Here is a 22,934-nt window from a genome sequence, read left to right on the forward strand (position 1 = left end):
AGAAAAGAAAGAGACGTGATCGAGAATGTTTCCGTAACAATAATAAAAAACGGCCCATTTGAAAACATGTGCATGCGTCCGGAGATTGGCTTCTCCTATGGACCATGGTAAAAGATTAGTCTTAAAGTCTTCAATCTTTATCGCACGTTGATCATTAAGAATATTAATTAACAAGTCATTAGAAAAGAGAAACGATAAGCATGCGATGTGATTGCCTTAATTTAAAATGCATAACTATTGGCCGCCCATCTGAAAGTCTCCCACTAATTCAAATGTTTGGTCTCAACAAACTATCCCCAACACTATTTCTCGGTTGTCTGTCTCACTCTGTTTCTGTGACAATATAAGTTCTTGATGACCTCTCTCGTCTTGTTCTTCATGCTTTCCAACTTTCCATGAAAAATGGTGAGCGAAAGCATGGAGGAAGAACTATTGCCAAGGTCTACAATTGTGCTCGAAGCCAATCCCCTTAGATATGTGGGAGACACGGGCTCAGCCACGTCTGTCCTTGTACTCAGCACCATGGTCGCCCTCTGCGGTTCACTGTGCTCAGGCTGCGCTGTAAGTGCCATTACCAACAACCATTTCTCTTATATGCTAAGGGTGCGGTTGTGATTGTAATTTCGTAAACAATAATTACAATTTTAAATTAAGCCACAAAACATAAATCATTTAGAAACTACATTTTTAAAAATTGAGATTTGAAAATACAAAAAATTTATTTTTTCAAATCGCAAATAAGATAATGTTTTTTTTAAAACGTAAAATTTTAAAGGCTAATTTGTCATTTTAAAAGCTAAACTGCGAATTTTGTAAACGCTTAATTGCGTTTTTAAAATTCACTTTTTGAAATCACACATTTTAAAATTGTTATTTTAAATCGCGCTTTTTGAAATCGCAAACTAAAACCGAACCTAAACTCTAGTCTCTCTCTCTCTTTTTCTTTTTTTTTTTTTGGTGAAAAATTTATAATTATATTGGACCGTCAAGTTTGGCTCCATGGCTAGGACATTTAGGCTACCGCTTAAGCCCTTCAGGACAAGGATTCTCTTCGGTTCAAATGAACTAGAGGGGCTCGAGTTAGTTTTATTTGAAAGGCAAGATTTTGATTTTGAATATAACCCTTAAATTGTTTTATTAAATGAAATTCCATTTCTCTTTTGGTTTTGTCTTAAAATTTAAAAAAAATTAAGAGTTAGAGAGATCAGGCAAATAAGATAAATATATTTTTCAAACAAAAGAAAAATATTCTTCGGTGATCTTGTTCTTGTATAGCAGCTAGTTTTGTAGTGCTCTTGTTTTTGTTGTATATTCTTCGTGTACGAGGAATTTCCTTATTCTTCAATAAAATTATTGTTATTCATCATTTTTTTTTTCAATTTTTATATTGAATACAAAAATGTATTATATTAATCTTTTAGAATTAAAAAGGCATTATTTTAGCTTTTTGCCTTAAGCCACAATTTTTATTAAGCCAGCCCTGGTTATGAGAGGAGGTGACCATGGGCCGGGACTGTGTAGGTTGCTCAGCCCATCATTGGTGAGCATCGTTCTATACAATACGCCCATTGGGCAGATTCTGTTTAACAAAAAAAAAAAACCCAAAAAAACAAAACAAAACAAAAATAAAAACAGAAAGAAAATAAATATAAATAAATAAAAAAGAAGAAGAAGAACTGAAGAAAGGTTAAGCACATGAACAGTTTGCTTTATACGGTTATACTCGCTGCAGTGTACAGTGTACTGTATCTACTAATCATAGGTTCCTATTTATAGAAACAAAAATGTCTGTTCTATGGAGCATTAGTTGTGGGGTTGGCTAATTAACTTGGTCTGAATATATGTATTATGGTTGGTTTGAAGACAGGATATACATCATCTGCTGAATCCGGAATCATGGAAGATTTGGGCCTGTCTGTGGCTGCTGTAAGTACTAAATCATCACTGTGATTTTTTATTTTTCTTTTATTATATATATATATATATATATTCACACATATAATCATGTGCTTATTAGTGTTTCTAAGTACGTTGATAAATTTACACATCATATGAGCAATGAAAGAATAAGAATTTTAGACTAATCTGTATAGTTTTGCCACATGCACAAATGCAGATTTATATGGAGTTTTCTTTGGATTTTACACCTTTGAGGAATTGCCCATATCACCAAACGTTTTCTTTTTGCTGAACTTCAGTGGGAATGAAATGTGGCATTTAGCTGATTAAAGTAGAACTCATTTTGTTGCCAATCAATCTTCTACTTTTTTCTGCCTTTTGCAGTATTCATTTTTTGGTTCTGCTCTGACTATTGGAGGAGTTATAGGTGGATTATTAAATGGGAAGATAACAGATGTTATTGGTCGGAGAGGTGTAAGTTTCTTTAGTCATTTTTTTTTTTGTTTCTCAGGGCTTACTGTAAATTAAAACTTTTTTTTTTCTTTCTTTTTCTTGTTGATATTGTAATGCAGGCGATGTGGTTCTCTGAAATATTCAGCCTTGCAGGTTGGCTTGCTGTAGCATTTGCAAAGGTTTTTTTTTTTAACCTTCCCCTAAATAATGCTGCATTTTATGTTCAATTAATGTTCCCAATTTATCTTGTCTTCACATTTCCTCTTTCAAGCCAGATTGAAAATAATGATGTTGAAGAAGCAACTTTTCATAGAATGAGTTCCAATCCCCAACCAAGTTTTACAAATAATATCTCCTTACTTTAATTAATTTCTAATCTCAACTTTTTTCAATTACCATTCCCTAAAATAGGACACTGGAAATCATAGTTGTTAGAATATATGGAAATCATAGTTGTTAGGAAACTGGATATCATAGTTTTTAGATTTGTTTTCTTCTTTCTCTTTGGATTAGGGGTATCCTGTATACATCTCGTGTACTTTGGGTTGCGCCCCTCTGCGTTTTTGTGAAATATACATTACTTATATAAAAAGAAGAAGAATATATTATATTTTCCATATATTCTAACAATAGTGTTAATATTTATTGTAATTAGTCTTTGAAGTTTCTTCCTTTTTTGTTATTTTATTATATGTTGATGAAGGGGCAGATAAGAATTTTTTTTTTTCAAAATCAGTATGAACCAAGTAAAGGAAATTACTCCACCGACATTGCTCTCTTCTGGGTTTCAGTTACTAATAGAGTTTAATGCTTGATGTAGAATGCTTGGTGGTTGGATCTCGGAAGAATCTCCCTTGGTATTGGCGTTGGCGTTATTTGCTATGTGGTAATTCATCAGTTTTACATTTTATAGTTGATTTGCCTATTTAAAAAACAAAAAATAATGATTAATTTCTGATAGCCAAACAGGTCCCTGTATACATTGCAGAAATAACACCTAGGAATCTTAGGGGACAATTTACATCAGCTTATCAGGTATAACTAAATCATTATAGCTCTAAAGTGAATAGCCAACTCATTGTTCACAAACCTATGTTTCATCAAGTATGCAGCTGTTGGTCTGTTGCGGCATGTCACTTATGTATTTCATTGGAAATATCATTACCTGGCGCAACTTGGCTTTAATTGGTACCTTGTTTGTTGGTCCTTCTCTGTGTAAATTTAATCTGAAGATAAATTAATCCTAAAATGATATAGTTCTATCCACATTGATTTTATTTTCAGGTGCTATTCCATGTTTAGTACAACTTGTGGGATTATTTTTTGTTCCAGAGTCTCCAAGATGGTTGGTGAGTCCAAATATTTTGTTGAAATTATTTATATGGAATTTTGGTTGTATGATGAAAAAGAATGCGATGAATTCTTTAATATGTTTTTCACGACCTTTTCAAGTATGCATTCACTTGAAAACGTGAGCATCCATTAGGATGTTGAAATGATGAGTACAAGTGGTCTGCAGGCAAAAATTGGTAAAGAAGCAGAACTTGAAGCTGCTCTACAGCGTCTTAGGGGGAAGAATGCTGATATCTCACAAGAAGCAGCTGATATCAGGGTAATCTTCTATTAACTTAACTAGAGGAAAGATTTCTTAGTGGTTACTGGTTATCTTTTATTAACTTTTTTGGCACAGCCATGAGAAAATGAGATATGCTCCTTCCTTCTTGCAGGATTTTACAGAAACCATTCAAAAGCATTCAGAAACTAGAATTCTGGACTTGTTCCAACAGAGATATGTTCATTCCCTCATTGTAAGCCTCCTCACTGTGATACTTTTACTTTTCATAGCTTGTTCACTCTTTATATATATTTTACTTAAATTGGTTTAGGTTGGACTTGGGTTGATGATACTGCAACAATTGGGAGGGTGCAATGCAATTGCTTTTTATGCAGGCTCCATATTTTTAGACGCTGGTAAATTTAATGGCTTCAAGAATTGTTTCATGTAACTACTGAAAAATGAAGAAATGATGATTACTAGCTCTGGTTTATGTTAGGTTTTTCAAGTAGCATTGGGACTATATCAATGGCCATCATCCAGGTACTTGGCTCACTGTTTCTGTGACTGTGAGGGGGATGCATGATTCTGCTTGGTACATCTCCCAATCATGAAAACATTATTTTGCAGATTCCGTCTGCTGCTGTGGGTGTTATGTTGGCAGATAGATCAGGCAGACGACCACTTCTTTTGGTGAGGATGGCAAAGAGTCAGCTTTAAGTCCTTGGTTTAGTTCATCAATAAGTTGATAGCAGTAAACTCTACCGATTCATGCAGGTCTCTGCTGCTGGAATGTGCTTGAGTTGCTTCCTTGTAGGCTTGTCATTCTGCTTTCAGGTTTCTATCAGAACCAAATTCAGAGCTACTCTATCTGTGGTTATGTTCTCCGCATATGTGAATGATTATATTTTAAAAGCTTTTGTTATGAGCAGGACATCTACCAGTTGAAAGAGCTCACTCCTGTGTTGGTGCTAATTGGGATATTGGTAAGAACACTCACAACAGCTTCTCTAAGTTTCAATCCAAATTTAAAGAACCAAACTACTTTTTACTTTAATATTCAAATACACTCCACTATAATTTTCTTATTTTTCCATATACCCTTTAAATATTCTGTCTTTACTTTTTATTTATTTTGTCTTTATTATTGAATTATTCATCAAATCTAAATTAAATAAACCATCTCTCTCTCTCTCTCTCTCTCTCTCTCTTCCCTCTAGTGCACCATATCTCTCTCTGGGCATTTCTTGATTGCATGTTAAGTTACTCCTCTCTCTCATTTCTTACAATCTGCCACGCCATAATTCACCCTGGTTTGGTCTTGAATTGATGACTCCAATTCTACCGATGGGGTGAGCTACAGTGCCACCTAATATATAGGAAAACATTATAGCTAGATGGTAGTTTAGAGAATGTATAGGGAAGCTGCTGAAGAGGAATTTTAGGGGGTTTTATCTAAATTTAGGAAAGCAAAGAGAGTTTAGGGAAAATGTTGGGAGTGCTCTAATATAATATAGTAGACAGACAATTTTTCCTCTTCTTCTCAAGGACCAAAAAAAAAAAAAAGAAAGAAAGAAAAAGAAATAGAAGAGATTTCTAAATTGAATTTCCAAATATTCTCTCATTTAATGCTTCATTGACCAATTAGAATGTCGGTGTTTTCGGGGTGTGTGAAGGCTTCTTGTACTTGAAGTTCTGAGCTTAGTTTGACAAGAGCTCACTCCAACGATGGTGCTAATTGGCACATTGATAATAAAAACTACCAAAAGAGAGATTTCTATATTGAGTTTTTTCACATTATATTTGATTTATGCCTCGACTAAAATTAGAATGTGGGACATTCAAAGCACTTAAGGTTTTCTAAGTTCTGAGCTAATTTGGACAGAATTGGCTTTCTAATTGCTCCACATTCTCTAATCTTTAGGACACAGAGACTACATGTCACCTATTTCTTCAATTACTAAGTTGGCAAATTGTATATTTTTTTACATTTCTTTTGGTGATGACCTAGAGAAAGCGCTAGCTACATCTATGTTATCACTCAAAATGGACTAGTTAATTTGGACTTTCCTAGAATCACTTATAAAGTCTAGTCTCACCTAATAATAAATTATTATGGGACTTAAAATCCATGAGTGCATTTATAATCCACCCATTCTCTATGGGCTATTCATCTTTCCAATATGAGATTGTGATATTACAATCTCTGATTCTTCCCTTCTTAAATTCCTGAAGTCCTCGTGAGAGCTATGTCATGCAGTGCTCCAGTACCATATGATGTTACAACCTAGCTTTGATACCATTTGTAATGATCGAGGAAAAGAACTAGCCACATCTGCATTATCACTCTAAAATGATTTGTCAATTTAGAGTTTTCCGAAATCACTTATAAAGTCCAGTCTCACCTAGTAAAGAATCAATGTAGAACTTAGCACACATGAGTGTTTTTATAATCTACTCGCTCATGTGAATTATTCATCTTTCCAATATGGGATTGGGTGTTACACTTTTCCTTTTGAATTCTTAAAGGTAAGAAGTGGGTTTTTACTGTTTTTCTTTTTACTCCAATGCTGGACTAAGATTTACATAGTCATAGATCCAATTGAGATGCATGTGATTGACAGTTAAATAATCCACGCAGGGGTTCAGTGTGGCTTACACATTAGGTATGGCAGGATTACCATGGGTTATAATGTCAGAGGTATGTAACTTATTGAACTCTGATTCCTTTGACAAATTTCTTTTTCTTTTTCTTTTAAGGGCTAGTTCTGTTACTAAGAATTTCATATCTCATGAGTTATTAATTCTTGAGAGTTAAAAAAAAAAACTTTAATTGTCTAAAAAAATCTTACACATACTTATTTAGCAGCTGCAGAATTATTGATTTTGCACAAGCAGGTTTGTACCTTTAATACATGGATGGCTTTCTATTTCAGATATTCCCTATAAACGTGAAGGGTACAAGTGGAAGCCTTTTGACTTTTGTAAACTGGTCTTGCTCTTGGATTGTCTCATACACTTTCAATTTTATGATGGAATGGAGTACAGCAGGTGACTCTTTCTGCACTCTGAATTTTGGTAAACTGTTTGTTGCTTGAATTTTGGTAAAACTGTTTGCTTGTAAAATTACACGAATGTTTTGGCTTATGCTACATCAGGAACGTTTTTCATATTCTCCGGCATTTCTGGTTTCACTGTTCTATTCGTCGCAAAACTTGTACCGGAGACCAAGGGGCGAGCTCTGGAAGAAATACAAGCAACAATGGCACATTTTCTGTAATAAGAAGTGTTTCTTTCCAATAGATGTGGAGGAAAGAAAATGATGTTCAAGACACAGGGAGGAAAGGGGTTATTGTTTGCGGTGGCGTATGGCGGAGGGAGGGACAGAGGGCGGTAGCGTATGGCGGAGAAGTGGCTTTCGATGGTCTTGAACAATGAATATGGATTAAGGATTTTGACTATAGGTTGAAAATAAGTGAGAAAAATATGATGTTTTTCAGTTTATAATGTTTTGTGTTCCACGTTGATGTGTCATTTTTTTATTGGACGGCATAAAGGACATGGTATGTATAAAGTCTTATAGAAGTTATTTTCTTTATAATTAGCAACCACATTACAGTTATCAAAACTAACGAAAGTAGTAAAAAGATCAAACACAGTAATTTTGATGGTGAAGTGGAAGCTTTTTAAAGAACTCTTTAAAAGTAAAATTATTGCGGCCAGCCAAATCCAGAAAACTAATTTACTTAAAGAAGATTAATAATTCAACCAGTTTTATACTCACAAAATTTTTACAATAAAAACTTGACTTGTACCCAAACAAACGATCCATTTGAAATGCATGAAGTGTTCATCTCATCTTACTGCTACACCACCCCACTATTAGAGATTATTCCATTAATTGCTAAAGGAGAAAAGAGAAAGGTAGAAATTTGTAATAAAATATAAATTGTTAAGGAAAATAGTGGAAGTAGAGAGACGAGAGTTTGGGATAGATCATAGTTTGGCATTAGAAGTGTGTCCACCATTAGGAAGTGCCCTTTTGGGCTACATTTTTCTAAGAAAAAATTATTTATAAGAAAAATTAGGTAGATGACAATAAATAAATAAATAAAGTAATCAGATCTCTATAATTTAATTAGACTTTTGGTTTTGATACTATGTTAAATCACCACTTATCCTAAAAGTTTAAGTTGATAGGAAGAGATTAATTTAATAATTTAATCAATACTTTAACATTATCCCTTATGCGTGGGTTCAAATTCTCTTTTAATATGTGATGCCCAACACGTGAAATATGTAATTGAAACAGGAGGTAAATGAAAAAGACAGGATTCGAACTCAGGACTCTGCTATGATATTATGTTAAATTACCACTTATTCTATAAGCTTAAACTTTTAGAATAAGGGTTCGTTTGGGTTTGCGATTTCAAAAAGTGCGATTTAAAATAACGATTTCAAAATATGCGATTTGAAAAAAATGATTTTTAAAAACACAGTTGAGAGTTTGGCAAAATCGCATTAGCCTTTAAAATTCTACATTTTCAAAAAAGCATCATCTTATTTGTGATTTGAAAAAGCATATTTTCTGCGTTTTCAAATCGCAATTTTAAAAAACGCAGTTTCCAAATGATCTAGAGTCTGTTTGGGTTTGCGATTTCAAAAAGTGCGATTTAAAATCCCGATTTTAAAATGTGCTTTTTGAAAAAAGTAATTTTTAAAAATGCAGTTAAGCGTTTGGCAAAATCGCAGTTTAACATTTAAAATCGCAAATTAGCCTTTAAAATTCTGCGTTTTCAAAAAAGCACCATCTCACATGCGATTTGAAAAAGCAGATTTTCTGCGTTTTTAAATCGCAATTTTTAACAACTCAGTTTCCAAACGATTTATGTTCTGCGATTTGGTTTAAAATCGCATTTATTGTCTACGAAATCGCAATTTCAAACGCACCCTAAGTGGTAATTTAACACACACAACTATGATAAATATTTTAATAAGAAAAGTCTTTCATTTCTTGCAAGAAAGATGCATGGTTTATGTTAGGTTTTTCAAGTAGCATTGGGACTATATCATTGGCTATCATCCAGGTACTTGGCTCACTGTATCTGTGACTGTGAGGGGATGCATGATTCTGCTTGGTACATCTCCCAATCACGAAAACATTATTTTGCAGATTCCATCGGCTGCTGTGGGTGTTATGTTGGCAGATAGATCAGGCAGACGACCACTTCTTTTGGTGAGGATGGCAAAGAGTCAGCTTTAAGTCCTTGGTGTAGTTCATCAATATGTTGATAGCAGTAAACTGTACCGATTCTTGCAGGTCTCTGCTGCTGGAATGTGCTTGAGTTGCTTCCTTGTAGGCTTGTCATTCTGCTTTCAGGTTTCTATCAGAATCAAATTCAGAGCCACTCTGTCTGTGGTTATATTCTCCGCATATGTCATATGTGAATGATTATATTTTAACAGCTTTTGTTATGGGCAGGACGTCTACTTGTTGAAAGATCTCACTCCCGTGTTGGTGCTAATTGGGATCGATCCTGGTAATACAATATAGTAGAAAGACCATTTTTCCTCTTATTATCAAGGGAAAAAAGAAAAGAAAAAAAGAAGTAGAGATTTCTAAATTGAATTTCCAAATTCTGTCTCATTTAATGCTTCAATGACCAATTAGAATGTCGTGGTATCTGGGGTCTTTGAAGGGTTTTAGTACTTGAAGTTCTGGGCTTAGTTTGGCAGGAGCTCACTCCAACGATGGTGCTATTTGGCACATTGATAATAAAACTACCAACAGAAAGATTTCTATATTGAGTTTTCTCAAATTATATCGGACTCAACTAAAATTAGAATGTGGGACATTCAAATCACTTAGGTTACGTTTGGTATGCGGAATGACTATTTCATTAGAAAAAATGAATAGCTTTTATTAGGAATAGAAGAATATGAAATAGAATAATCTTGGTGTTAGATCTAGAGTATATGGTAAGGATCTAACACTTGGAAGTGTCATTAATTTTCTCATGGCCTAATTTCATTTTACATTCTTCTATTTCCAATAAAAACTATTTATTTTCTTAATGAAATAGTCATTCCGCATACTAAACACAACCTTAATGTATTCTAAGTTTAGAGACAATTTGGATGGAATTAGCTTTCGAATTGTTCCACATTCTATAATATTTAGGACTCAAAGCCTACGTGTCACCTATTTCTTCAATTACTAACATGGCAATGTGTACTTTCTTATGTTTCTTTTTTGTAACAATTCAGGAAAGTGTTAGTTATATCTGCACTATCACTGTAAAATGACTTTCTACCTTTAATTGATTGATGGCTTTCTATTTCAGATATTCCCTATAAACGTGAAGGGTACAGGTGGAAGCCTTTTGACTTTAGTGAAGTGGTCTTGCTCTTGGATTATCTCATACACTTTCAATTTTATGATGGAGTGGAGCACAGCAGGTGACTGTTTCTTCTACACTTTGAATTTTGGTAAACTGTTTGTTTGTAAAATTACGTGAATGGTTTTGGCTTATGCTACATCAGGAACGTTTTTCATATTCTCCGGCGTTTCTGGTTTCGCTGTTCTATTCGTCGCAAAACTTGTACAGGAGACCAAGGGGCGAGCTCTGGAAGAAATACAAGCATCAATGGCACATTTTCTGCAGTAAAAATGATGCTACGTACAGAGATTGGGAGGAAAGGGGTTACTGTTTGCGGTGGCGTATGGCGGAGAAGTGGCTTTCGATGGTCTTGAACAATGAATATGGATTAAGGATTTTGACTATAGGTTGAAAATAAGAGAGAAAAATAATATGATGTTTTCTGGTTTAATAATGTTTTGTGTTTCACGTTGTTGTGTCATTTTCTTATTGGATGATATGAAGGACATGGTTTGTATAAAGTCCATACGGAAGTTATTCTCTTTATAAATAGCAACCACACAACAATTACCAAAATTAACCAAAGTAGTAAAAAGATTAAACACAATAATTTTAGTGATCAAGTGAAAACTTTTTAAAGAACTCTCTAAAAGTAAAAACGTACCATTACGGACCGGCCAGCCAAATTCAAGAAACTAGTCTACTTTAGAAGAATAATAATAAAATCAGTTTTCTACTCACAAAACTTTTACAATAAAAACTTGACTTTTACCCAAACAAACTATCCATTTGTTTTTTACAGTAGTAGCTCGAGAGCTCTGACCACAACCGAACTGATGAAATGCATGAAGAATTATTCCATTAATTGCTAAAGGAGAAAAGAGAAATGTAGAAATTTGTAATAAAATATAAATTGCGAGGGAAAATAGTGACAGTTGAGACACAAGAGATTTTGGGATGGCCATTGGCCCATTAGCAAGTGCCCTTTTGGGCTACATTTTTTTCTTAAAGAAACTATTTATAAGAAAATTTAGGTAGATGACAAAATACAAAAATAAAAAAAAAAAAAAAAATCAAATCTCTAGAATTTAATTACACTCACACGACTATGATAAATATTTTAATAAATGAGATTGTACATTATTTAAAAGAAAGTTTGAACCTACACATAAAAATAGATATTAAAATATTAATCAAATGACAATATTAATAAATGGTTTGTTTGGTTTGAATATTCAATATTCTAATTGGGTTTTATTCAAAAATGTAGGAACCCGCATCCAACAAGAATAAAAACCCGAATTTAAATATTTTAATTTTTAAATTTCCTTATTCAAATGCCGATTATTTCAATCATTATTAACATTAAATTTCATAACGCCAATCATTATACACAACTTTTCATACAATTCAATCATTCCCTACTATTAAAAAACATTTTTTTTTTCCAATTTCAAAAATTTAACACAAATCATTATACACAACTTTTCATATAATCCAATCATTTCTAATCACTTTTTACCATTAAAAAACATTTTTTTTCTAATTTAAAAAATTCAACACCCAAACATAAATTCAAAAAGAATCTAAATTCTATTCAACATCTAAATACATTTTCATTGCCTCAAAATTCAAAATATTATTCTTATTCAAAAAATTCAACATCCAAACCAACTAAAGCTTTCAAAATAAATAATATTTAAAAAATTTAAATTTTTTATAATATTAATGGTGTGTTTGGCAAATAAATTTTGGAAACAAAATATGATTTTGATTATACTTTTTTCCAAAATAAATCATATTCTATTCAACTTTTTCAAAAACAAATTATATTTTATTCAATTTTTTTCAAAAACAAATATTATTTTATTCAATTTTTTCTAAACAAATCATATTTTATTTAACTTTTTTTTCTAAAAAATCAAACCTTAAAATTCACAAACAAAATAAAAATTCAATTCTAACTTCAAAAATTCAACTCCTACTCACACCATTAAATTTTTGATGCTGTTTGACAACCTATTTTAAATTTCCAATTCCCTTTTCACTTCTCTAAAAAAAAATTAAATAAAAAACATTCTAATTTTTTTACACTTTTTTATATTATATCAATAGTTTTTTATTATTATTCAAATAAAAAAATTCACTACAAAACAAATTTTTTTCACTTTTTCATAAAATATTCACAAATTTTATATCACATCAATAATTTCTTACTAATATTCAAATAAATATTTAATTTCACAATTATTTACTAAACAACTTGGGAAAATTGCACCGTTGGTCCCTGTGGTATTTCATAATTATTTTTTACTCCCTGTGGTTTAAAAAATTACTGGGAGATCCTTGTGGTATGCAATAATTACAAATCGATCCCTGGCGTCAAATTCTGTTAAATTTTTTAACAGATTCCGTCAAATGCCACGTCAGCGACACGTGCCCATCTTAATAAAAAAATATAAATTTATTAAAAAATAAATAAAAATACTTATTATTTTTTTTTAAAAAAAAAAAAAAAAAAAAAAAACTGAACGGGTGGCTTGGCCACCCATGGGGGTGGCCCAAAGGCCACCCCTGGAAGATCCGCGGGTGGCGCGCAGCCACCCCGGAGTTGTCTGTGGCCGGCCCAGTTGCCTGGGGTGGCCATCGGGCCACCCCTGGATCTTCCAGGGGTGGCCGCGCGCCACCCCGGAGTTGTCTGGGGGTGGCGCGCGGCCACCCCCAGTTGCCTAGGGTGGCCATCATCCAGGGGTGGCCGCTCGCCACCCCCGGCCACCCCCAAATGGGTGGCCAAGCCACCCGTTCAGTTTTTTTTTTTTTTTTTTAAAAAAATAAGTATTTTTATTTATTTTTTAATAAATTTATATTTTTTTATTAAGATGGACACGTGTCGCCATAAGATGGCGACATGTGTCGCTGACGTGACATTTGACAGAATCTGTTAAAAAATTTAACAGAATTTGACGCCAGAGATCGATTTGTAATTATTGTATACCACGAGGACTTCCCAGTAATTTTTTAAACCATAGGGAGTAAAAAATAATTATGACATACCACAGGAACCAACGGTGCAATTTTCTCAAACAACTTCTGTATCATTCCGATGACGACAATAATGAGGACAAAAACATAAGACTGCATCACAAAAGTGGGTCCACTCTTGTCTTGTCTTTGCCCTCATTATAACTTCATTAGCACAGGAGACTCTCCCTCTCAATTCATTCCAGTGCTTTGCCATCCGAGAAGATCGATCAGGCAACATGGGCAGAGAAAGCATAGAAGAAGGAGAACTCTCAAGTCCTCTTGTTCCCGAAGAAAACCATGAAGTATACGCCGGTGTTAGTGGCGGTGGCGGTGGCGGTGGCGGTGAGCAGAGTGGATCCTCCTCCGCCACACCTGCGGTTGTCCTTACTACTTTGGTTGCTGTCTCCGGTTCCTACGTTTTTGGCTCAGCTGTAAGTGCTCTTACTTACTTTCAGATGGTTTCTTTTGCAAATTCACCGATTCTTTGTACGGAGATGAACAAGAAAATAACCTACACGTGCTGTGCTCATCAGCATATTCCACGTGGTCCACGTACGTGTGACCAGCCGGAGCAGGAGCATAGTCCAAAATTCATGCATTTTCTAGGAAATGTAGAGTTATCATAGATAGATGTTGATGTGTTTATGAATCTCAGATAATTGTATGAATGGTAGTTCAGACACTGCATTAATGTGGCTCAAATCATTACAATTAATGTGTAAAAAGAATAATAAATTTCTGAACCTTATGATGGACCGTCATATATAAAGGAAAAATATTTCTAAAACAATTATAATTAATATACTGCTACATAATGCATGGCTCAATTCTAAGAACACTCACAAACAAAGAAAATTTCGCGAAATTGTAAAAATTAGGAAGTAACGAAATTATTCTTCACATCACTCTTTAATGGATTAACAAGATCAGTGGGGCTAGGATTGATGATCAAATTGAAATTTTCAAACCCAAAAAAGTTAATATACTGTGATGCGTTTGGGCTCGGTTGTCAATTTCCTTATTCAACAAATTTTCCTTCACCAAGATCTTTTTTTTTTTTTTAGTGGATCAATCTTCCCCTCATTATTGATCTCTTCATGAATTTCTTGCAAAAAAAATTTACTTCATTGTCTGCAGTTAACATGATGGTTGTTGTCAGCTTGGTCATCTGCTTTCATATTAGGCTAGTCAAGGCCTTGATATCATCATATGCATTGTGATAGACCCTAAAAAATCCTTGAATCCACAAAGAAAATTATAGAATCTACCAGAAAATCGAGAAAGTCTCAAAGAAATTTTTATTGATGAATATTGAACTCTGATTTTTGTAGTCCAATTCAAAGGCTCCATAATAACTATTGTACAAGGAAAAAGATTACTAAACAATTCTAATTATCATGCTACCAAACCATGTAAAGGCTATTTTATCTGAAATATTCATAAACAAGGAATTATTACATTACTCTAGAAAAGTACAAAAATTAAAAATAAAAATCTTCGAATGACAAACATGAGGTCCTATGTCAGCATTGGTTTAATAGAAAATGGAAAATGCTTGGGATACTAGAACTTTTATTACAATTTTCTTACAAACTCAAGTGACAAACAATATTTTATGGAAATGAGTGCCACATGGTAGCCCATATTTTAGTGGTTGGTGTGGCAAATGTCACATGGACTGCCACATCATTTTGTAAAAATGGTAAGTGCCACGTGACAATCAACATTTTAGTTGCTGACAAGATAAGTGCTACACGGATTACCAGATTAGTTTGTAAAAGACTTGTAGTAGCTCTAACAACACTCGTACAAAATGTTTGTAAGGATTATATAGTTCAAACATATGCAAGCTTAATGTTAGCCAATAACTTGATGAAGAAATTTGAGGGAAAGAGTTTTGTTTGACCGACATGCAAAGCTTGTTCGACCAAGTCTTCGAGATGTTGCTCAATACAAATTCCCAAGAGCTTCGGTCGATAATTCGGTTGAAGTTCGTTTGATCGAGGAGATGAGGTCTGCTAGTACTAATTCCCGAGAGTTTCGATTGATATCTCAGTCGAATTTCGTTCGATCGAGAATGCGATGTTTTGTCTTATTCAACCGAACTTAATGTTCGTTCGACCGAGATCGCGACCGGGTAGTTTTGTAATTTGCTTTTCAAGTTTGCCAACCTACTTCTATTTAAGCCTAATAAGGACAGCTTGGCCGTCAGACTTAAGTATTATTATCTATTTGTCAATAAGAAACACTCAAGGGAGAGTTTTCTTCAATTTTCATACAAATTCCTTGATTTTTCTTGGTTTTGTGGAAGAGTTATGAGTTGTGTCTGTGTAGATTCAGCTTTCTACTATGCCACGTTAGTATCATAGCCCATGTTTTTTTCCTACCATGGCACACAGAGAGCACGTAGAGGAGGAAGACATGCAAATATTTGTGACGTGTATGAATGTGATGAGACAACACATGATGAACAACTGACAGCAAGTTTGCAATAATTGGAAGAACAAGTTGATCAGGTTAGTGATCAGTTTGAATGGTTTGGGGACCAAATTGGTACGCTAACTGAGCAATTTGCCGCGATGGGTGGTGCTAACGGGTGTCTCCGTCAACCAAATTCGCATTTTCGGAGGAGGATGACAAGTTTAGCGTTGAGGATATCCCATAAATCCGATTGCGGAGCATAAAGAGAATAGCAGTAGCTCGAGAGCTCTGACCACAACTGATGAAATGCATGAAGTATTCCTCTCATCACTCATGTTACTACTACGCCACCCCACTGCTGACACTCACTGATGTAAAAAATTAGAGATTATTCCATTAATTGTTAAAGAAGAAAAGAGAAATGTAGAAATTTGTAATAAAATATAAATTGTGATGGAAAATAGTTGAAGCAGAGAGACAAGAGATTTTGGGGTAGTTTGGCTTCAGAAGCGTATATCCAGGGCTACATTTTTCTCTTATTGGCTTAAGTATTCTTACAATACAAATAAACCTATTTATAAGGAAAAAAATATTTATAAGAAAAATTAGGTTGAGCGGTTTGAGGATCAAATTGGTACACTAATTGAGCAATTTGCCGCCATGGGTGGTGCTAATGGGCGCCGCTATCAACCAAAGTCACATTTTGCGGAGGATGACGAGTTTAGCGTTGAGGATAGCCCATAAAATCGTTTGCAAAGTAAAGCAAGGAAAGAGCGTCCCTTGGTGCCAAACAATGCTAGCAGATGGAAGGTGGGGTTCAAAATTGAGACACCAGAGTTTCAAGGTTGCTTGCAACTGGAAGAATTCCGAGATCGGGTAGCCATTGTGGAGGAAATCTTGGATTTCAAGGAGGTCCCTAGAGATAGGAGAGTTCCTTTGGTGACAACCAAATTGAGAGGGAAAGCCGTTGTGTGGTGTCAATGCGGCAAGGGAAGACCAAGATCAATAGTTGGGAGAAATCATTGAAGCACAAGAGAGTCGCGTTCTTACCCCACAATTATGTGGAACATTGTACCAGCAACTTTAGAATCTCCTACAAGGACCATTGTATATGGACGATTACATAGCAGAATTCTACAAATTGGTGGCACGTGTTGACCTTGCAGAGTCAGATGATCAATTCGTTTCAAGATACATTGGAGGTATGAGACAACAATTTTAGGATGCTTTGAATTTCTTTGACCCTATTAATGTATCTGAAACCCATCAAAGGGCCTTGCGCTTGGAGAAAACATTGTCTAGAAGGCCACTGGGAATAGTAGGAAGGAGTATTGGAGGTAGTAATCGCCCAAATCCGACACCCCATGCACATAATGACGTTCCACCACCTACACATAACAAATGGCAGGCGAATGCATAGGCTAATAAGGAGGCTTCAACTAGTGCCCCACCACTTCGTTTCAAATGTGGTGAGCCGGGACTTAGTATGGTGAATTGTAGAAAAGGTGACCATTATGGTAAGGGGTTGTTTCATTGAATCTGGGGAGTCAACGGATAATGTATTGGTTGATGTTGAACAATGGCCAAAATATGACGTTGAAGCAGATGTTGAGGAAGAACTTGTCCAAGGTGATGAGGGTCCTTTCCTGGTTGTGAAGAGAGCATGTTTTATACCCCCCCCGTAAGTCAGAGGGAGATGATTGGTGCTATAACATCTTCCAGTCCACCTGTACTATTGGGGGTAAGGTGTGTCAGCTTGTGATTGATTCGGAAAGTTGTGAAAACGTAGTGTCAGAAGAGGCCATGCAGAAATTGGGGTTGGAGACGGAGAAACACCCTAGTCCCTACTGTTTGAAGTGACTCAAGAAAGGAAACAATGTAACAAATTTTAAAAAATTTCCTAATGTCATTTTCTATTGGAACAAAATATAGGGATAAGGTATGGTTTGATGTAGTGGCTATGGATGCTTGTCATCTACTGTTGGGTAAACTGTGGCAGTATGATGGAGCAGCTATACATGATGGGAAAAACAATACTTCAGTATTGTTACCAGTTTTTCAATAAGAAAACACTCTAGGGAGAGTTTTCTTCAATTTTCCTACAAATTCCTTAATTTTTCTCAGTTTTGTGGAAGAGTTGTGAGTTGTGTGCTTGTGGATTTAGCTTTCCACTATGCCACGCTGCATTACAACTACTTACTTTCTCTACATTTCCTTGATGTGGGACTCAACTCACAATGTGCGCTCACAACAAAATGCATCTAAACTATAAGCATATAGATTTTTCAATGGACTGTAGGCAAAGTTTTATGCTAAATGAGAGTAAGACCACACTGGGTATCTCTATGTGCGATGCCTAGTGGTTTGATATGCTGACTATTGAAGAAAATGGTGTATATAACTGATTTTTTTGCAGATAGGATATTCATCACCTGCTCAGTCTGGAATCATGGAGGAGCTCGGCCTTACTGTGGCAGAGGTGGGTGTAATACTTTAAGGTTCTATTACTCTTGTAAAATGTATTGTTAGAGCATTTTCAAGCATTTGAATTATCTTTTTTTAGAAATAACAGTTTCTGCTATGAAAATGACATTTTGCTTACTTTTTAACTGGTTGTATCGATTGATATGTATCCTTGATATTTTGTGAAAATTGTTGTATTTATGCTCCTATTCTCCATAAATATTACCTTAAGCACAGGACTTAAGGTAATTTTAGAGTGGCCTATCTTCATGGAGAAGTCACTATTTGAGGTCCCTCATATGAAATGTTGTATAACATTTCTTTATGCAAAATCCATTTGTTGAATCCTTTGTCTATATCCTTTTGCTTGCCTTACGCATTTCTGCGTCTGATGTTCTTGACATTATTTGTTCATAATGCAGTACTCACTTTTCGGTTCAATATTGACAATTGGAGCAATGATAGGTGCAATAGTGAGCGGCAAAATAGCAGATTACATTGGTAGAAGAGGTGTAAGTATTTCTATCACGGTGGAATTATATCTAGTTGTTTTGTTAAGTGTCAAACTCCAAAATGATCACCAACTTTTCAATTTTTCGGTTGTTTTGCAAGGCAGACTATGGGCTTCTCAGAGATATTCTGCCTGGCAGGCTGGCTTACCATAGTATTCTCTAAGGTTTTGAATCCTGTCCCCTCCTCTCTCCTCTCTTCATTTGGTTGTCTCCAATTCATGAAGCTATGGTCACCAAGCAGAATGATTAATGCTGAGACAGGTGCCCTTATGTAAACAAATGTAGTTAGTTTCTCGTGTATGTTAAAACTTACATGCCTGAAATTCCACAAAATTTTACTTGGAAAAGATGTTTATATTATAGGTTCTACTTGCTCTTAGAGAAAACGGAATATTAGATGATCATAAGTCCTCAGAAACAACCACACTACCAAATTGTTTTGGGAATCAATTTGTACCAAGTAAATACATTCTCTCAGGATAAGTTCATAATGTTAATATTTGGTGTTTGTTGAAAGGTCCCTTGGTGTCTTGACATTGGGAGACTGCTGGTAGGTTTTGGGATGGGGCTTCTTTCTTATGTGGTAAGTCATTGAGTTGCAATTCTAATGGATTATCTTTAATGTGCTCAAGAAATTTAATTGCATTCCTGTTTGCAATCAGGTACCTATATATATAGCAGAAATAACACCTAAGAATCTTCGAGGAGGCTTTACAACTGTTCATCAGGTAGAGCAAAAGTCTCAAAAATATGGAAATCAATGTAAACTCAGCACTCATTCACCTACTATCTGCTGGTTCAACAGTTGATGATATGTTTTGGTGTATCGTTCACATATCTAATTGGAGCTTTTGTGAACTGGCGGGTTTTAGCTCTGATTGGTAATTTTCTCTGCTCTTGTCTTGTATTCTTTTCATTCGAAGGTTATTTCATAATTAGGGTGCACTATTTTTCTTTATTTCAGGAACTATTCCATGTCTAGTACAACTTTTTGGTCTAGTTTTCATTCCAGAGTCTCCAAGATGGCTGGTGAGTTGTACAAAATTTTAGTAAACATAATTCTCGTGATGTGCTCTCCAGATATGTCTTTGAATATTGGAAAAATAAAAGCGTTTGAGTGTTATTCATTGCTTCTGATATTATGTTTTTACTCAAGTGCATGTTATTAAAGAAACATATCTAAATGGTATAAAGTGGCAAAGTCAACCATTGATGACATCCTCAATTGATGATTCCATTTATTTGCAGGCAAAGATTGGTAGAGAAAAAGAGTGTGAAGCTGCTTTACAGCGCCTTAGGGGGGAGAATGCTGATATCTCCCAGGAAGCTGCTGAGATCAGAGTAACTTCTTCACTTCATACGTCAATGAGAGAATAACTCTTTGTTTCCAATTTAACTATCATAATTATAAACTTCAGCCTAGGTTTTAATTTTTCCAACAATTTTGCTTAGAAACAAGTATTGACATGGTTCTCAAATCGTCGTATAGGAGTATACAGAAACCCTTCAACGGCTTTCAGAAGCTAGTTTTCTTGACTTATTTCAATGGAAATATGCTCATTCACTCATTGTAAGCTTTCTAAAGTAATTCCTGTGGCATTTTTTATTTTTTTTTAACTTTTTATTTTTTAGACTTGTTTGATCCTTTTATAGCTGACATAAAAACGGCTTAGGTTGGAGTTGGCCTGATGGTACTACAACAGTTTGGAGGGGTCAATGGCATCGCATTTTATGCAAGTGCTATATTCATATCAGCTGGTAGGAAAAGGATCTTTTTTAATGGTACCTATATTTGACCGAAATCAGAAGAAAATTGAAGTTGATTATAGGAATATGTGGTCTATGCAGGGTTTTCTGGTAGTATTGGGACTCTTGCAATGGTTGCTGTTCAGGTTCTTGACTCTCTTAGTGTAATTCCAGCATATGGTTATGCTTAATGTTTTTTAAGATGATGTTGATAGTCTTCTACAGATTCCAATGACGGCATTGGGCGTACTTTTGACGGATAAATCTGGCCGACGGCCGCTTTTACTGGTAAGAAGGTTGATAAGTATAATTTTTTATGCAGTTGAATGAAAACCAATTCTGAAGTATACTAATCTTCACAGGTTTCTGCGGCCGGAACATGCTTAGGTTGCTTTCTTGTAGGGTTGTCCTTCTTCTTCCAGGTTTTCTATAACAAAATGTCTCTTGAATTCTTTTTCATTAGTTGAATAAAGCGCTATTTGCAAGAATAATGCTTCAATTGTGTAGGACCTTCAAAAATGGACGGAGATCACTCCATTTTTAGCACTTGTTGGTGTCCTGGTAATGCACTCATCCCAACCAAAGTTCTTGGTTTTTGATAACATATACTAAATAAAAAAAACAGAGTGGAAATTTTTTGTTTTGCTTGTCTCCAACTTCGGTCATTTTTTATCTTCCTATTTCTTCAAGTGTGGAAGTCCCTATGATTTTTAATGCTCCAAATGAATCCTTGTTTAGTCCAATTACCAGTGGCATTTTATGAAATAATTTTCTCTTTTGAAGTGTGAATGTTGCCCTCAAAGGAACCAGTACTTCCAAAAATGCTATAAAGTTAATAAATTCTTGCATAAATCTGTGCTTTTTTTTTTTTTTTTTTTAAATGATTTTGGTCATCCATCACCCTTCCCCACCTACTTATTCATACTGCAATTGGCTCACATTTGCGTACTGTCTTTAAAGGTCATCTTTAACATCACATACCAGTTGCTATCAACTATTGTTTTGAGCCAAATTCTTGGAGATTTGAAGATTGATTAAGCTGAATTCTGTATCAATCTGTTTGGTTCTGCAATCAGGTGTACACAGGATCTTTCTCATTAGGCATGGGAGGAATTCCATGGGTTATAATGTCAGAGGTGGGTTAACCTTATTGCACCTGAAAATTCATCCTTTATGATCAAATAGTTGAAATTAAGGCCTATAGTTGACTGAAACAGAGTGATTTCTTTCTCAGATATTTCCCATAAATATGAAGGGCTCGGCCGGTAGCCTTGTGACATTGGTTAGCTGGTTAGGTTCTTGGATTATCTCATATGCTTTTAACTTCCTAATGGATTGGAGCTCAGCAGGTAATGCTTGTCTACAGAGTTGTTTTTTTGGGTACGAACTACAATATCATCACTTTTAAATTTTATTTTTGTTTATTTATTTATTATTATTATTTGTTTTTTGTGTGTGTGTCAGGAACATTCTTCATATTCTCAAGCATATGTGGCTTGACCGTCCTGTTCGTAGCAAAGTTGGTGCCAGAGACCAAGGGACGAACACTAGAAGAAATTCAAGCTTCGATGAATCCAATTTCAGCAAAAAGATGAATTTTGCATGCGTACGACAATCACAAATCCGTGTGCTTGGATAAATCAAATGATAGGAATATGAGGTACTGTTTCTATCGGTCGAAAATCAGAAAAATAAAAATAAAAATAAAAGGATAAATCGATCGCTTTGAACGGATTGGACTTATGATTGATCACTTTAAGGAGATCGGCCTTCAAATGTGGCGTATAGCAATTGAGTATTTTCCTTTATAAATTGCCTAGGAAATTGCTTTCAGATATTCCTTTTAGTATGCTATGTTATGATTTTAGGAAGTGCCTTAGGGCACCAATGAAAAACCATTCTGACTATTTAAATTTTGAATTATATCATGACAATTTTAATATTATTTTCTCATGTCACGCATTGTAGTAGGTTTATAAGTGTTTTGAGTTTACTGACAACTAACTTTGACAACGTTGAAGCTTTAAGGTTATAGAAATATATATAAAATAAAAAATAATATGAAAGAGAAAGAAAAGAGATAGCGGAAGCGGAAAGAGATGTGTGGGCTACATTTTAACCGAATTGTATTAAGTATATTGAACTGTAAGCATCTACAGTAATAAAAGTTATTTTAGCTTCTCAAAAAACATTTCTTCTATTTCAGCTACATTTTTCTCAATACAATAAATATTATTTTTTTCACTTTTCACCTTTCTCTCTCCCTTTCTTTAAATATTATTATATTAGTCCAAGTTGCTACAGTAGACTTTCATATACTGTAGCAAATTGGATGGGAAGCTTTGATTTTAAAAGCTTTGTTGTAGGGTAAATTACCTAATAATAGCTAAATATGGCTATTATAACCAACTTAAAAGCTCTTCTGGAGCCTGGATACGCCTAATGCTCTCAATTTATAGAGAGATAGATTAGGAGTAATGA

At 34.7% G+C, this 22,934-nt stretch overlaps 2 protein-coding genes and 1 long non-coding RNA gene across 3 annotated transcripts; all 3 read left to right on the forward strand.

The window, feature by feature from the left end:
- The first annotated feature begins 339 nt into the window (after nucleotides 1-339).
- LOC133851573 (sugar transporter ERD6-like 5) lies at nucleotides 340-7,511 on the forward strand. The gene is made up of 18 exons (XM_062288044.1): nucleotides 340-561; nucleotides 1,864-1,926; nucleotides 2,284-2,373; nucleotides 2,472-2,531; nucleotides 3,173-3,238; nucleotides 3,322-3,387; nucleotides 3,465-3,540; nucleotides 3,637-3,701; nucleotides 3,872-3,964; nucleotides 4,080-4,160; nucleotides 4,239-4,323; nucleotides 4,407-4,450; nucleotides 4,538-4,600; nucleotides 4,685-4,744; nucleotides 4,840-4,893; nucleotides 6,549-6,608; nucleotides 6,844-6,958; nucleotides 7,066-7,511. Exons 1-18 carry the CDS (start codon nucleotides 403-405, stop codon nucleotides 7,185-7,187), a joined length of 1,422 nt encoding a protein of 473 aa, XP_062144028.1. The 5' UTR covers nucleotides 340-402; the 3' UTR covers nucleotides 7,188-7,511.
- A 2,739-nt stretch (nucleotides 7,512-10,250) lies between these two features.
- On the forward strand, nucleotides 10,251-10,808 carry LOC133851574 (uncharacterized). Its single transcript, XR_009895815.1, has 2 exons — nucleotides 10,251-10,366; nucleotides 10,451-10,808. It is a non-coding gene; the product is annotated as an uncharacterized LOC133851574 (long non-coding RNA).
- A 2,669-nt stretch (nucleotides 10,809-13,477) lies between these two features.
- LOC133851570 (sugar transporter ERD6-like 5) lies at nucleotides 13,478-22,423 on the forward strand. Its single transcript, XM_062288036.1, has 18 exons — nucleotides 13,478-13,742; nucleotides 18,149-18,211; nucleotides 18,618-18,707; nucleotides 18,812-18,871; nucleotides 19,225-19,290; nucleotides 19,370-19,435; nucleotides 19,513-19,588; nucleotides 19,672-19,736; nucleotides 19,956-20,048; nucleotides 20,197-20,277; nucleotides 20,381-20,465; nucleotides 20,556-20,599; nucleotides 20,679-20,741; nucleotides 20,816-20,875; nucleotides 20,961-21,014; nucleotides 21,530-21,589; nucleotides 21,688-21,802; nucleotides 21,918-22,423. Exons 1-18 carry the CDS (start codon nucleotides 13,548-13,550, stop codon nucleotides 22,046-22,048), a joined length of 1,467 nt encoding a protein of 488 aa, XP_062144020.1. The 5' UTR covers nucleotides 13,478-13,547; the 3' UTR covers nucleotides 22,049-22,423.
- The last annotated feature ends 511 nt before the right edge of the window (nucleotides 22,424-22,934 follow it).

The sequence above is a fragment of the Alnus glutinosa genome, chromosome 12 (genome assembly GCF_958979055.1).
Source record: "Alnus glutinosa chromosome 12, dhAlnGlut1.1, whole genome shotgun sequence".
NCBI lineage: Eukaryota > Viridiplantae > Streptophyta > Magnoliopsida > Fagales > Betulaceae > Alnus > Alnus glutinosa.